Source organism: Opisthocomus hoazin, chromosome Z (assembly GCF_030867145.1).
Source record: "Opisthocomus hoazin isolate bOpiHoa1 chromosome Z, bOpiHoa1.hap1, whole genome shotgun sequence".
NCBI lineage: Eukaryota > Metazoa > Chordata > Aves > Opisthocomiformes > Opisthocomidae > Opisthocomus > Opisthocomus hoazin.
In genome coordinates, this window is record NC_134454.1 from 66,675,107 (window position 1) to 66,690,696 (window position 15,590).

The 15,590-nt window shown below is 34.9% G+C and overlaps 1 protein-coding gene across 1 annotated transcript in view; it reads left to right on the forward strand.

Annotated features, from left to right (window-relative positions):
- ADAMTS6 (ADAM metallopeptidase with thrombospondin type 1 motif 6) overlaps positions 1–15,590 on the forward strand; it is a 151,489-nt gene that overhangs the window by 75,248 nt on the left and 60,651 nt on the right. The window contains exons 11-12 of the mRNA XM_075447303.1: positions 3,678–3,819; positions 14,356–14,463. Coding sequence (XP_075303418.1) covers positions 3,678–3,819; positions 14,356–14,463 — 250 coding nt within the window. The remainder of the gene's footprint in view (positions 1–3,677; positions 3,820–14,355; positions 14,464–15,590) is intronic.

Sequence of the window (15,590 nt, forward strand, 5' to 3'; positions counted from 1 at the left end):
GTTAGGAGCCAGATGTTATATATAGGTATGTAAATAATTCATCTGTTTATGCGTATGTATGTGTATAAAATGCATTGAATTTACAGTTCATAAATTTTACTATTTTTCCCCATATTTCTATGGGTAATTTGGTAACAGAATTAGGTATTATGTATACTATCCATATATGTGTATGATTGTTTGAATATTACAGATAGTTACAAGTATTTATAATACATTTTATGATTGTTGACCATAGCTTACATTATGGTCCACATCATTATTACAAATGAGCCAATTCTGTGACATACAAAACCTACTGTCAGTGCCAGTGTTCTGAGATACTTTCTTCAACCATGGAAGGAATTGTGTTGTACTATGTAGGTTGTTGAGATATTTGGGAGTAGATTAATAGGACCATAAATCCTGAAAGGTCTACGTCCATGTTTTTTTTCTATTTCTCTTTATTGGCCTTGGATACAACAGCGATGTATGTACAGGGGTGATGATCCTCAGTTTTGCATTGTTCAGTCTGTAAAGATTCTAACATTGAATCCTTGGTTGCTGTTACTTTGATCAAGCAGTTAGCAGTGATAGCATGTCTGAGATCTTAAGCTTTCAGAGAATGCTCTAGTATCCTTGATATCCTTCCAAACAAGATTAATTTGCTATCCTATAATATTAAAATACAAAACAATGTTTAAGTTATACTGTAGGGTGTTTTACAAAGATCTCTTGAGACACTACACTGGAATACTCGAGTGAAATGACGTCCAGCTTAGCTATTTTATAATTGAAATGAGTCCCACTGTGTTCTATAAAACCTCATGAAAATAACCTAAATTTTGGAAAATGAGGAAGTCTTTGAGTACTGGCAGTGTCTCGTGGAGTAAATAGAATATGAGGATGAGTGTGAGATAATCTTATTTCTACTGCAGACACCAAAGATTTATCCACTCCCTGTTCAAAAATTTAAATCCTCTGAAGAGATATCCTGTAGGTTTTTTGATTTTGTATATGCTTCCTATATAAGATAAAATCACAAAGCACAAAAGCAATTGTGTGTAGACGTTTTCTAAAATTGCAGAAATAAAGGTATTTAGGCATTATTTTCCTTCCTATTATCTTTTTTACATCTGCCCACTTTTGTATGCCTGGCTGATAGTAGCTGTTAGATCTCTGTTTATGAAGTGCTCCGATACCATTATTCTTCTTGAACCCTCTTAGTTCATTCCTCTAGATTTAGGAGGGTTTTTTTCTGAATTATCTGGGCTTTACTTTGGTGAAGCAAAGAGAAAGAGAGAGAAACAAGGATGCAGGTGCAAGTTATTACACCATTCCCGAGTCTAGTATCTGGAAAGGTTATATGGTCCTCAGCCTGTATTCATCCTTTGCATGGCTTTGGTGAGACCTTGCATTACCAATGGAAAGTCCCTGGTTTTATTAATGCGTTTTATAACACATGCTATTTCTTTTCCGAATTAATTCAATTCACACAATACTGTGTCAGATTCTCACACTAAGTTTGTGAAAATGTGTCAGTTTTGTTCATCTGCTCCAAAGAATAATAGAACTGAAGCAGAAGGAAAGAGAGCAAAAAATTTTCAGTCTGAGAGGTGGCAATGTAATGTAGCTAGTAAGTTAATGGCTGTTTAGTAGTCATTTTCTTGCCTTTGTACTACTACAACAGTATTTCATTGTGGTGAAAATTCTGTCATTAGGGCAGAAGAGGCATATTTTTCTATTTGCTACAAAGATTTTGACTTACATTTCTGAAATTATAAGTCTTGTAGAGTAGGTATAGACTTTAATTTACAAGTTCGGTCAATTTAAAGATTTAGATCTGATTCTGTAGTCCAATCCATTCAGGGGGTGCATATGCCCGGGGAGAGAGTCACCGAAGGTAATGAGGGTTTTTAAATGCTGTGCTTTTGGCTATCTGTTTACAGGATCACAGTTCACAGAGCAAACTCTGCACTATTGGAATATATGGAAATGTTCCAAATCATATGCAATACTAGCTCAAGCTGATGTCAAATGTTAAACTTCCCACTTCTTGTTTAAGTAAAGTTCCTGTCTGTTGTTTGGTCCAGACAATGCAGACAAAATCAAACTGTATTTGAGTTACTGGAATTATTAACACATACTCCTCATACATGCAAAATACAACACTGAAACATTTCAAAAGAATGTAGTTTCTCAGCTTCTGCTATTAGAAAATATGTATGTTTGCAATGGTTAAAAATGGAATACAGGGGCAATTACAGTATTTTTTACGCCAGAACCATGAAGTTGATGTTTCAAAGGTAGATTTCAGCTGGGAGTGTGTGTGGATGTGTGTGTGCAGGTGAATCATGCTATATTTATTGGGATTAGTCACTGAATATTGTATTGTTTTCTGAGTTTACCTGGTTATTTCCTTGGTTGCCGTTTGCCTTGTCCTGAAATGGTCAGCAGTTGTTTGTTTTGTTGTTTTTCCAAAGGGTTTTTTGTAGTATTTCAAAGAATTGAATAATGTAGGGTTAAAATGAGAACATAAAATGTGTAGTTAAAGGAGGCTTTTACTCTTTTTTCATCTGCAGATGAAAAGTACAGAAAATTGGACATCTCCAAAAAACAGTGTAGAACATTCACTTCTGAAATTATGTTCCTTTGGCAAGGTGCATGGAAAAGATTTGGAAAAAAACCCATAAGTGCTGGCAAAATTTGTAGGAATGTTGGAAAAAAAAAAAGTGTTGGCCTAAGAATTCTTTGAAAATCCTCACTTATTCACATATGAAATGAAAGTAAAAAAGCATCTGTCCTCTTTTGTGCACAGTCACTAAATAAAACTGAATAATTATATTTAGCAAAGTACAAAGTTTTCTAAACAGAACTCTGTCTGCATTTGGCTTTTTTTCTTATTTATTCTACTACACTAAAGTATGATGGTTGAATGTGAGCATATTTAGGGAAAAAAACTCACCAACCACCAAACAAAACAGTGATTATAAAAGAAAATACTGAAGTTTCCAAAGATGATGATCTTAGTTCTAACATGGAAGTTTAAATATTGTAATACAATAGAAAAGTTCCTGGATCCGTACAAGTTTTTTCACTTATCCTAGTATAGGTAAATTTGAAGATCCTGCAGATTTTTTACCACCCTATTTTGTTCACTCAAATGGAAAAAAAGCATGCATGTTAAGGTCCTAATCCTATAAACATTTAATCATACTGAAATTTAAATGTGTTTTACTTTTATGTATACCAATTGAGCAGCTCATATTTATAAGATTGTACTCAGCTGTTTGAAGGATCAGAAGGGTAAGAATTGTAAACAGAATTTCTTTTATTTGCTTAATTTATTTTTCATTCTATGACCAAATATAGCTATTCTTCTGTGAAAACAAGTAAGACTCGTAAAACAAAAATGAAAATCAGTCTTGTGTGGCTCAGAAATTATCACACTTTAAAAAAGGATAATATATGAAATCTATTTCACTATCTAAAATATTTTTGTTCATAATAATGATAAAAAATTAGTGTCTAATTATTTTTTCTTTTTACTATGGGTGTACAATCTTACTGTTTGTTTTTTGCAATCATATCTGTTTCACACCCAGTGCTGTTAAAATTAAGAACTAGATACATGATATCATTACTGTGATTTACAGTCAGTAGAATTCCTAATTGACTTGGTCCTTTATGTTGAACAGTTCGGGCCGTGGTACTTGCCTTGATAATGAGCCTCCCAAGCGTGACTTTCTTTATCCAGCTGTGGCCCCAGGTCAGGTGTATGATGCTGATGAACAGTGTCGCTTCCAGTATGGAGCAACATCCCGCCAATGTAAATATGGGGTAAGAAGTCTTAATCCTTATGCTGAGTGTTCTGCTTAGTGATTTGTATATATTCCTTTTTAACATAAATCTTTAGTTAGATGCAGTAGTGGGTTACTGATTTCCGATAGCATGTCTGGTTCCATCATACATATGCAAAGGGTACATTTTAATCCTTATGCTGCATCTTTTGCTTGAGTCATTTGTGTATACTGTACACCAAAATGTGTGGGTAACAATGAGCTGGGGAAAGCATTCTTTTAATTTTAGGGAAAAAAGGAGCCCAGAACACTTGAACCTGCTCCTTGTAAAGTGTACTATAGAGTTTTCCTGTATTTCAGTTAAATGAGATCAGGTTCATGTTGTATTAATCTTGAAACATGAAATCTGTTGTGTTGGCTTTAACTTTTCAATTTAAAGCTACATTTCGAAACTACTTTTGTACTTCTATTGATTTGTCAGGTCTAGTTTTCTTTCCTACCCCCCACCCTTCCCGAGACTGAGTTTGTTGTTTCTCACATTGTTCAGATCTGTTTTTGGAAAGATGAATTATATTATGGGAACAGAGGAACATGAAGCTAGGTAGCTGATTAGAATGCTGAATAGCTAGGTACTAGCAAAGCTTTGGCTGCAAGTACCACTGTGCAAGAATTAAGGTAAATGAATTTATAATAGAAATGAAAACCTGCACCCTTAGGCCATTATGCAATAAATTTATAAATACGTACTTAAAATCTTGCTGCCCAAAGTGTGTAATAAAAGGATGCATTCTGCTATGCTTGTCATCTAATAATCAGCTGAGACTAAATTAAATAAACCTTGAAAACATATAGTGGTTTAAAAGTGAATAGTTTTAATAATATTTTAATTTTTAGATTATTCAAATAAAACAATGTAATTATTAAATTTTTACTCTGTTTACTTCTCTAAAGGCTAGCTACAAAGCAAGTCCATTTTTAAGGTCCCTGGGGTGATAAATACAACATTATTCTTGGGATGCCTCTTCGGCAGATTGTATTGTGCAGAGGATTTAAAAACCTGTATGTAGCTGGCTGACTAGCTCACTGGGTCTTCTACGACTGATCCCTCATCAAACCTTCTTTGGCCTTTATTGTTTCTCATTCAAGTTCTCACTTCCCACCACTGTTCTTTAAAAGCCCTGTTTCCTGTCACTACATCTAAGTTATACCTTTTATCTTCTTTTTTCTTACAAATTCTCACCATATGCACTCTCTTATTTTCAGACTAAGGAAATCTGTAGGTATTTAATCCATGATTTATAGCACAACTTTTGGAGATATACTGCATTTTGAATTACATTGGAGAGTTAATAATTTGTAAAACTTGGCTTTTTCACATGTATGTTTTTTTTTTTTTCAAACACTGTTAAACTATGTAATCATTGTTGTGATGATCGCACTGCACAGTACACTGTCTTGCTTAAACCAATTTCTAAACCACAAACAGTTGCAAGTAATGAAAATAGGTAGGTAATCTTGGCTTTCTGCCTTCAGCTTTCCTTTCATTTTAAAGTTTTTGGTAGGATTCCCTTACAGTTACAAAAAAATCGGTCGACACTTAATTGCAGCAATAGTTAAAAGAAGTTATATCTTCATGTGACATTACCGGTCTTCTGCATTGATATAGCGTGTTGTGTTCCATCAGTGTGCCATCAATGTGAGCATAAGTTATAAACGTCTCAGAACACCCCCCCCCATTTTTAATAATAGAATTCAGACTGCATATATTAATGTAACAGGTTATTGTAGAAGTCTGGTAACATCCACTCTAAGAAATGCTATGCATTTAAAATAGCGTCTGCATTTAAAAATATTGTCCACCATGGCCAAAATGCTCTCCAAATGTGATCGTGATGATTATTAGCATACCGATTTCAAGTGATAATTTTGAAGGGGGGAAAAAAAGTGTCTTTGGAAGCTGGTAGTGCAGGTGGAAAATATCCACACAAGAAATGCCTGTTCACATATGAAAGACTTTTTAGAACTGAGTAGTGGAACTAGTTCTAGCTACCAGGAAAAGCTAAGTTGAATATTCTGCTCAGCTCTTTCACTGTTAAAAGTAAACAGCCAGTTCTTTGGATATTCCTGTTTGATGTACTCTTCACATGAACGTGCCATTAGTAGTTCATTAATCTCATTCTAACAGACACATGCAACTATGGATGAAAAAAACTAGTAAAATTCCCTAATAAACAGTGGTCCTGGTTCGTATACTAACTTCTATCTGGCACTTCTTTTAGCCCTTTTTATTTGATCTCCCTGGTTAAAAATGGGGTAGAGCAGGCTTTCGAACATGGATTTTAGTGACCCAGAAGGAAATAACTTCTGAACCAAAGGGAAATCTCAGAATATTGCTTGCCTTTTTTATCTTGGTCATGTTCTTTACTGATATGTGGTGGTGAGACATGACAAGAGAAACAGTCAAACTCTCAAATCAAAGGCCAAAAAAATACGAGTCTCCTTTGGGCTCTGATGTAGTTGTCGAGATGGTGGTTTTAAAGCAACTTGGAAAATCTTCACCTTTTTTCTGCTTTGGAATTCTATCGTAATGTCTTACTAACCTTTAGAAAAATTACCTCTTTCTACCAGCTAGTTTTAATGTTAATCTGTGTTCATTGCCTTTTCTCCGATATTTCCTTATTATCCATTCCCTCTGTATATTTATTTTAAACTGTTTGTTGCTTTTCATCATAGATCATGTCCTAATCCTTCAAAGAAGTTTGGACACTGAAGTACCTGAAGCCTTTCTTACTTAGTAACTTGAAGTTAAATACATGGAGAAGTGTTTGAACAATTAAGGCATCAGAACCAAAGTACTAAAGGGGCCCCAAGTTTCTGCCTTTGTGTGTGTGTGTTTACTGACAAGGAGTCAATTTGACCTTAAAAGGGGGTCTTTGGTAGTTGTTTGATACTATTGTGAGTACTAGACCTAATTAAACTGTTAAGTCACTTACAGACAGAACTGTTCCAGCAAAAGCGTTGTGGTGATTGGTCAAATGTGCCTGTATTGTTCAGCACAGTAAGTCAGACAAGAATTCAAAGAGATACTTTAACTCTTTGAGCTGAAAAGCTAAAACTACTGTTAGGATGTAGACAGTAGTCCCACTAATGTTACCTGTGCCTTGTTCTTTTCACTATATTTTCCACTATTTCTGATACAGTGGCAATTTTGGAGAATTTAAGTGAGGAAATAGATGTTGTCAATGAAGAATTGAGAGGCAATGCCTCAAGCTACTTAAAATATTTCATTTTTAGGGTCCACTTTCAGATTCAGGAGAACATTAAAATTTATGACTTACAGTGAGCCAAATTGTAAAGATGTAAATTTCACCAGATAATACTGAAGAATAGCTTTTCCTAAAGGCAATAAATGCCTTCAGGTATCTTACCGCATTCACTGCAGTGGGAGATTTTGAGGTTGTTAGGAACAATGCTGTTTCCTGTTCATTTATGTAGCTACTGTATATGCTATATATTCTAGGGTGAAGCATTGTGAATTCCCTGCTGCTGACTGTCAGGTGTGTCTCAGTTCTTTGCTCTGTTTGTATGCCAGTTCCTTTGATACTTCAGAACCTTTGTCAATCCTTTTGTTTTGGTGAGTGTAAGGAGAATTTTTTTCATTGACTCCTCATCTCTTTAACCTTTGAGCATGTGCCTAAGAACAGTGGGCTTTTGGCTGTCTCTGGGTTAACTCAGGAAAGAATTCCAATCTTGAATTTTAATTTCTCTGTTTTGTGAGTTTAAATAATAGCTGGAATATGCCTGACTGTAATTTATAGATTTTGTAGTTCAAAGTAATGCTTTGCTTTAGAGCTGGTCCCCGTGTTTTTAGGACAAAAGCTAAAACCTCAGACATTTTAATAGCCGTTAATACTTTATGCATATGGTTAATATTGCTGTGGTGCATTTTATGACCTGTGAAGGTGTTGGCTACTAGCATGGGTTTCAGAGATAGTGCCTTGCAATTATTTGGTATGTTTTTTTTTTCTATTTTATGCTTTTCCACCATCATTGGTGTCAATAGATACTTCAAGTAGGGGGAAAAGGGCAGAAACTCTCCTTTCCTTTGCATACAGGTCTTCACGGAAATCAGCAGGACCACTCTTTGTATTTCACACTAGAGTTTAACACATCAGGTAATTTAGTTGATGACAGGTAGCTGTCTTATTTGTCATGGTCTTATGTTTGCAATCAATTTCTCCGGTTAGTTTCCCAACAAAAATAGGTTTAAACTCAAATACCAGGTTTTATTCACATTTTGTTAGTGTGTTGTGAAGGACAGATAAAGTTCAAGCTACAAACTTACTGCTTGTAAACAGGCGGGATGAAGATACATTCTCAGAATAAGGAGTCTTCCTGCTGTCTTCAGTAGCTCCCTTGCATTAGCTGTCTCTAGGAAGTGTTTTTAATGAGTTGTGGGGAGTGTACATAAAGTTAATTACCATTAATGGAAATTTGCTGGGAAAGTGTCGAGTACAGAAATACAGGAGTTGTCATTCCTTCACTGCTTCCTGGTTTGCCGTATGCCAGTTCAGAGAGAGAATAGTTTAACTGAGTTAGTAATGACCAAAACAAAACAGCATTGGTCAGCTAACTTTCAAGTCTAGGAGAGTAAACAAATTGCTCTGCACAGTGATTCTGCAACATTTCTTCTAGGGCAAAATAGTCTGAATTACAATTGAACCTTGTAAGCAGGTGATAAAAACTTAATTGTTAGCGAATGAAACTGTCACTTTTCTCATGAAACACTGGTGTGATTTACTTCGGTTAAAGAGAGGTATTAAGCTTAATTTAGGGTTTTATAGGAAGGTGGAAACAGATTCTGGAAGCTGTTTTTTCAGAAGAAAAGGCAGAGAAGCCACTGGCGTATCTTTGCACCAGAACTACCTGTTCCCTTTTGTTCCCTCAGCTGTTGATTCTGTGACTAGGATTGTGCACTCAGTTGAATCTGTACATAGTATTTAAAGTCACTTTTCAGTGAGTTACTATTTTTCCCCAGCTTCATATGTCATACCATGCCTAAGTCGCTTTATGCTTGGTGTTTGTTAGCAGAGCATAAGTAGTTCGATCAGGGATTTACATTACATTGCTCACAAATTGGTGCTGAAAGTATGTTTAGTCCAAGAGAGGAATTGGAGATCCTGGTGTTTACTCTGTAATTTTTATCAGCCTTTCCATTATTTTTTGTTTCGTAAAGTCTTGCCAGTCAAATGCAAAACCTCTCATCACTATTGTGCAGGCATTTTGCAGTTAGAATGATTAAAGTTTTGAGCTTTTCTTGTGTAAATACTTCCGGGATCAAGCTGTAATCAAGCACATTTGAAACACTTTCAGCTTTATTATAAAGTGAATTTTGTTCTCCCTTTTTTTTAAGATTAGTGGTGTATAGCCAAGGGAAATCTCAGATATTTTACTTTCTGAATCCTAAAATAATCTTACATCCTTTTTGTATCTTTTTCTAACAAGCTCCCATAGTCCCTGTTCTACTTTCCTAGGACTATCTTGTCTCCAAACTCCCTTTCTCTTTCTCTTTCTCTTTCTTTCTCTCTCTCTTTTTCTCTTTCTTTCTCTCTCTCTCACAAGAGACACAGACATAACACCAATGTGCCTGGATCTGATGCGAGCTGTTTAAAAAGTACAAGAGGAAGCTAGTGATCAAAGCAGGAGGAGTGAATTAGATGACAGTAGAAGCAATAATGAGATTCCAGATACGGGAATGTGGTTTGAATAAAGCTGGGATAGGTTGCATGGGTTTGAAAGCAAAGATGCTACTTGGAGTTGACTGACCTTGTGGGGCTTCTGTAGTTTCTGTAAGGTTCACATAAGCACCCAATATTTAGGAAAGAATGCTGGTAACATAATGCGAATGTATGGCTTCAGATTTGGTTTCACATGCTTTCAGCATGTTGGGATTAATAACATGCTGCACCACTTAATGAGCATTTGGTATTGGAGCACTAAAATGATAACTTTTGGGTGCTTATCTGAACTAAACTTTGAACCCTTATGAAGGTCTCCTGTAATTATTGTCTTCTAGTTTAAATTGTGTTGCCATCAGTATTTCAGCAGTGAGGCTGATAATACTCTGGGTTGATGCTCTTGAGGTCTGAATTGTAAGTTACAGTTCAAGGTAATGATTTTTATGCTCTGTTTTAGCAAATGCTCGTCAAGAGGTGCAGCATATTATAGGTTAAACATGCTGAAGTAACATAAAAACCTAATAAACGTCTTGAAACCCCCACATTATCATAGTTTAATATGCATTGTGAATGTATTTCCCATCTTATTTTTATAATCTTATGGGCCAAACTGCTAAGTTTTGTTGGAGGCTTTCATTAGTGTTGAAAACATTAAGAACAGCACTGCAATTTGGTCTTTGCTCATATTAGTGAGTTTTCATTGTGCTGTACTGTTACCATTTATGATTATTATGATGTAGGATGCTTAGATGTTACCTAATTTGAAATGCCTGTATGTAACTCTGCATGACACAACAGAAAGAGGCTCCATCATTGATAACACTTAGGCAAAAAGAAGATAATTTGATTTGCTGTTTTTTTTCTCTAGATGGGTTCAGCTTTGTTTAATTTACTGCAAATACAAGCATCCGAATTCCAAACTGAAGTCATGGAGCCCTAAGATACACCGTTACAGGTTGTCATCTATCTTGTCTTGATCTTGTAAAAGGCCTCAGCTTCAGTTTATGTTTCCTGGATTTTTAAAACACTTTCCCTTGTTTGCGTTACAAATTAATAGTTATTAAATCCACACATTTGGAGACTGACTTTGAGGTCATTGATTAATTTTCAGATTATGCTTTTCTCTTAATTTCAGTAGATTATTCACACAGACTTATTGTTGGCAAAAGATATGTTAGCGTCATCCTGTGTCTGCCAATGTAGAAAAGGCTACCGTAAGGGGTCACCTTATGTTGGTGGGTGGGTGTGGGTGGGTGTGCTTGCGCGCGTGTGTGTGTGCGCGTTAGTGTGTGCAAAAAACCAGTATGCTTTCTAATAGTGATTTTGGGCCTGACTGTTTCAGGGCAGTTCATCGTATGTTTTTAAGGCTGGCTTATTATAAACAGTTGCTTAGAGATGTTAAGATAGGATGGTGGTAGTAAGGAAATAGCTCAACTCAATAACTATGAAACTAAGGTAGTACCAGTTAATAGGGTTGAGCTGAAGAACAGAAAGCTTTATATGCCTTAGTTGGAATTTCTCTGTTAACTTTCCAAAACCAGCTGAAAATAAGGAAGACACAGCCATAGTAGTACCTTGTATAATTCCATTTTCGTTTAATGAAATAACAGCATGGGTGGATTTTCCACTTCTTTTTAGATAACTGATTTGTTTTCATATCACTATTAATGTTATTTTTCATTTCATGTACAGGGTGATGGAGAGTTTACTTCAGATTCTACTCTTTCTTCTAAATGCAAAACAGCAAAGAAAAATAAACAACTTCTTAAATAAGTTTGGCTATATTTGAAAGAAATTACAAACATACTTTTATTTCTTGTTTTTAATATAAATTACAATAAATACATTGTGTTGTTTTAGTTAATAAATCCTCTGTGTTTCACATATTTTTCCATAAGGAAATGTTCTATTGATTTTGAGATATTGTATGTCTATATCAAACAGAACCCCTTTTCTATTTAAGCAGAGGTGTTTTTTTGCTCAAATATTGACAGTATGATACAGCCCATAGTAATTTTAAATATTCTCATTTTGTGGAGCAGGGAGGTGAGCTGACATGCTTAGAATCATCCTGCAAACAGATGAATGACTAAAATAGTTTTGGAGTGCTGTATCTGTTAATTCACACAGTTCAGCTGAATATTTGTTTAGACAAATAAAATGTCTGGGTGATGTTAGTTCAGTGAATTTGAAGGAATGTAGTGCCACAAAGAAGCCTGAGTATACAGAGATAGTCCTATCAGAAGGAAATTATTAAATACTCTAATTTGTGGATATGTTAGCCTGGCAATGAAAAACATGTTTTAACTATGACTTCCCCTTGTATGTTAATATATAGATGGTATATCTATAGGCATATAAAAAGTGAAATTCTGCATGTAAACTCTGGAGCACAAACCAGAATTCTGGATTCAAATCACCCTGAAAAATACATGTTGTCAATTTTGGACTGTTATCAAGATCTGACGTTTTGCTTCTGTCTATATTTACAGCGGTTTATCTTTGTTTCTTAATGCAACCCGATTTTTGGCTTTTCAGAACATTGAACCAAACTTCACAACGTCAGCACGGCTATTCATTTAAATATTTGAACTTGATCAGATGCAAAATAAACACAAGATCATAAGTAAAATCATCGGTCTGACACTTTTAATTATGATTTGACAATGTAAACCACATGTGAAACATGAACAAGTAAATTACACTAATTTTGCTCAACAAAATGAGCAAGCAAATTAAACATAAAAGTAAATAAAGCAGGATTATGATACAGCACCTCATACTGTGTCTGTCTGAAAGGAACCAATTTTAGGTTTTCACTTTTAAATCCATGATGTATTGAAGTTTGGATTCATGATTGATTTAGATGTGAATTTGATTTAGTGTTGAATTTTAGTACCTTAATGGCTGTGAAATTTGTAATGTAGTTAGATTTTTCAAGAATCTTTGTGATGTATCTTCCATTCTTTCCCTGTTCTATTCGATATTTTAGCCATATATTTATTTGTGTGTATCTTAATCTGAAAATTTTATCCAATGGGTGACAAAAGCAAGTGTTTTATTCAGAGATTTAAGTAAGTAAATATTTATACTGTTTGCATGTCTTCAACAAAAAACTCTGATCTGAAAAGTAAGATAGTTCTGCATTGGCTGCAGGTATGCTTTTACAAGTGGCAATATTTCTGCTAAAAGAAGGCTCAATTTACTTAAGTTCTCACAGAACCACCCACCAACTAGGATGAAATAGCTTAGGCCTAATTGTCAAAAATTGGATGGAAACTCCAGAACTCATCAGTACTCATTCTTAATCATTTCAGACTATTCTAATACTGTTTTTAGTGGATTTTTGGAAAGACACTTTGCTTCTACAAATCATGAAACTAACTACAGTGTATTAACAATCCTGCAAGAATGGCACCAGCTGATTTTAAAGTTGGAAAAGAATTTTGCGTTATTCAAGAAAGCTTGTACTGTTGAACTGCTGCTGCAGCTGCTAGTGAATAATGTATAAATAAAGCCATTTGAATATGCAGCACAATGCAAGAAACATGCATCTTAGGGTAAAACTTAGCAGTTGTTCCTGTTGATGTGTATAGGAGAGATAGCCAAGGTGCCAGACAGTCATTCATTTCCTCAGAGAAACAATGAACTTTGTGGGACGGGGAGGGGGATGTGTGCCCAGTACTTACTTACGTCGTCTTTTCTTTTTCCTCATTGTACCAAGGTTCAGCCATACAGTCTATGCAAGGGTTGTTTGTGGGATATGATTTCAAGTGGCGTTAAATAAACTGGAATAGTAATAGCCATCACAAGATATGTGTAAAGATCTGAGTATCTTTTAAAGTTTGAAGGTACTTAAAAATAGAAAATATCTATCAGCAGGTGTGAACTCCCACACAGATCTCAAAGTGATAAAACAAAGATTGTTATGTAAGTCATTTAGTGTAAAAGCAAGACACTTCTGATTCCATTCTGCATATGTAGCCAAATCCAAGGGCAGCTGAAGCAACTATGAAGATTTCCGGTGTTCAGCCAACTTTGGATCATGCCCACATTATGAATTTCAGCCCTTAGATAGTTTTAACAATGAATCTCCAGTGTCAACAAAATTGACTTAATTTAAATAGGTAAATGTACAAAAGCAAATGAGACAATGTGGTAGGAAAAAAGTTCACTTGAAAGCCTATGTTTGTTTAACACAGACAGCATGGGGAAGTAGGATAGGCAAAATCATTTATGAAGCATCAGCCACAAATCTAAAAAGCCTAAAGGAAATATTTTGGTACCTAGCTCAATTAGTACTAAATGCATATGCACTGTTTTAGCAAGTGTTACAGAAGAGGAGCGCGAGTAGATGAGCTCAGAAACTTTGGTTTTAACTAAAGGAAACAAAAATAATTGTTGCAGTTTCAGATTTTAAAATCGATAGTATCCTTTTACCCTATAATTTTGAGGCAAATAATGACAGTAATGGAGATACTACAGCACATCTGAAGACTATTTCTACAGCAACATTAAATATACCAAGCCCAATACTGGCATTAATCAAGAAAAAAATAACTATAAAACATTACTTGCATGGCAAGTGTGAAAAACACATTCTTGTACTCTACCATTTGATGCTTCCAGATTTTTTTGACAGACTATTCGTGGGTAAAATATGGTGACTTTGAAATACGCTGGAGCAATTTCACAACCATCTATAGATTTATCTCTCCAGCCCGATTCTTAATAGTCTGTTCAAAACAAATTTGTGTATAAGTGTGTGTATGAGGACTGGAAGCAATTTTGGGCTTTTATTCTGATCAACTTGCTTCTTTCTTTGCCTTCTTTCCTAGGAAGTGTGTAGAGAGCTCTGGTGCCTCAGCAAAAGTAACCGCTGTGTGACCAACAGCATTCCAGCAGCTGAAGGTACTCTTTGCCAAACAGGGAGCATTGAAAAGGGGGTGAGTACAAATAATTTATTGAAGAAGCAATTTATTGTTTAAAGACTACAGGAAGAAAGAGCTAGAAAATTAAAGTACTTATGAGCAACTATAAGAGTTCAGAAAAAGAGTTATTGTTTCAGAATACATTTGCATCCTAATGGCAGTGTCCTACAGAATTACTTCACAATTATTTTGTTTATGTAATTTAATAAAATATTAAACCTCGCTATAAAATTCTATAACCTGAATCAAAAAACCCAAACCCTGTTATGTACTCTCTGTATATTTATTAGTAATTTTTGTAAAATCAGTTTCGTTTAATCTTTATTAAATTTTATAGCACTGTTCCACAAAGGACTGTTACAGCTATAGGTCTGGCATGGTTTTGAAAATGTGTAACATAGATGTAGAATCTCAGCTTTACTTAGAAGATAAAAAAGTCTTTATTCTGTCAGATATAAGGTGAATCATACAAACATATAGAAAAAATGTTGCCTTAATAAAAGGGCTTTTTAAAAGCCCATACTTCCCAGTGACTTTATTGTTTTGACTTTGAGTTATTCTTTTAGTATTCGGTTGTACTTGCACAACTGTTTAGCTTTAAAGGACTTGGCTGTTCAGTGTGATAAACTGTTCTACCTAACAGAAAAGTACAGGAAGTCAGTGTTGCAGTAGATGAAGTCTAGTGCTACTGTGTCTGTCTGAACATCTGAATTTTGATTTTGAAATGATGTCTGTGTATCAGTAGATTCAAATAAAGTTCTGAAACTTAGTTTCTTAGTTTTAGATTAAGAATGGTAAAAGAATGTTTCTCAAGTACAAGGCAAAATCTATACAGATCTTAGAAAGGAGAGAAAACTATTTTATTTATTAATTTACAGAATATATACTGGGGAAAAAGTTAATTCCATATGCCTTTTTTCAAGACAATATATTTTATGCAGGTTTGTACAAAGTGTAAGGGAGTGTATTATATTAAACAATTTCTGATGTCTTTCCAAGAGTTGCTGCATCTGCGCATAAGATTTACTGTTCCGGGTTGGATTTTTTCCTAACAACGACTACTGACATCTATTCTCATTCTGACTTTTTTGCCATGCTGGCTGGGCAAGTTTCGACAAAGATTACGCTGCATTTTGACTTGT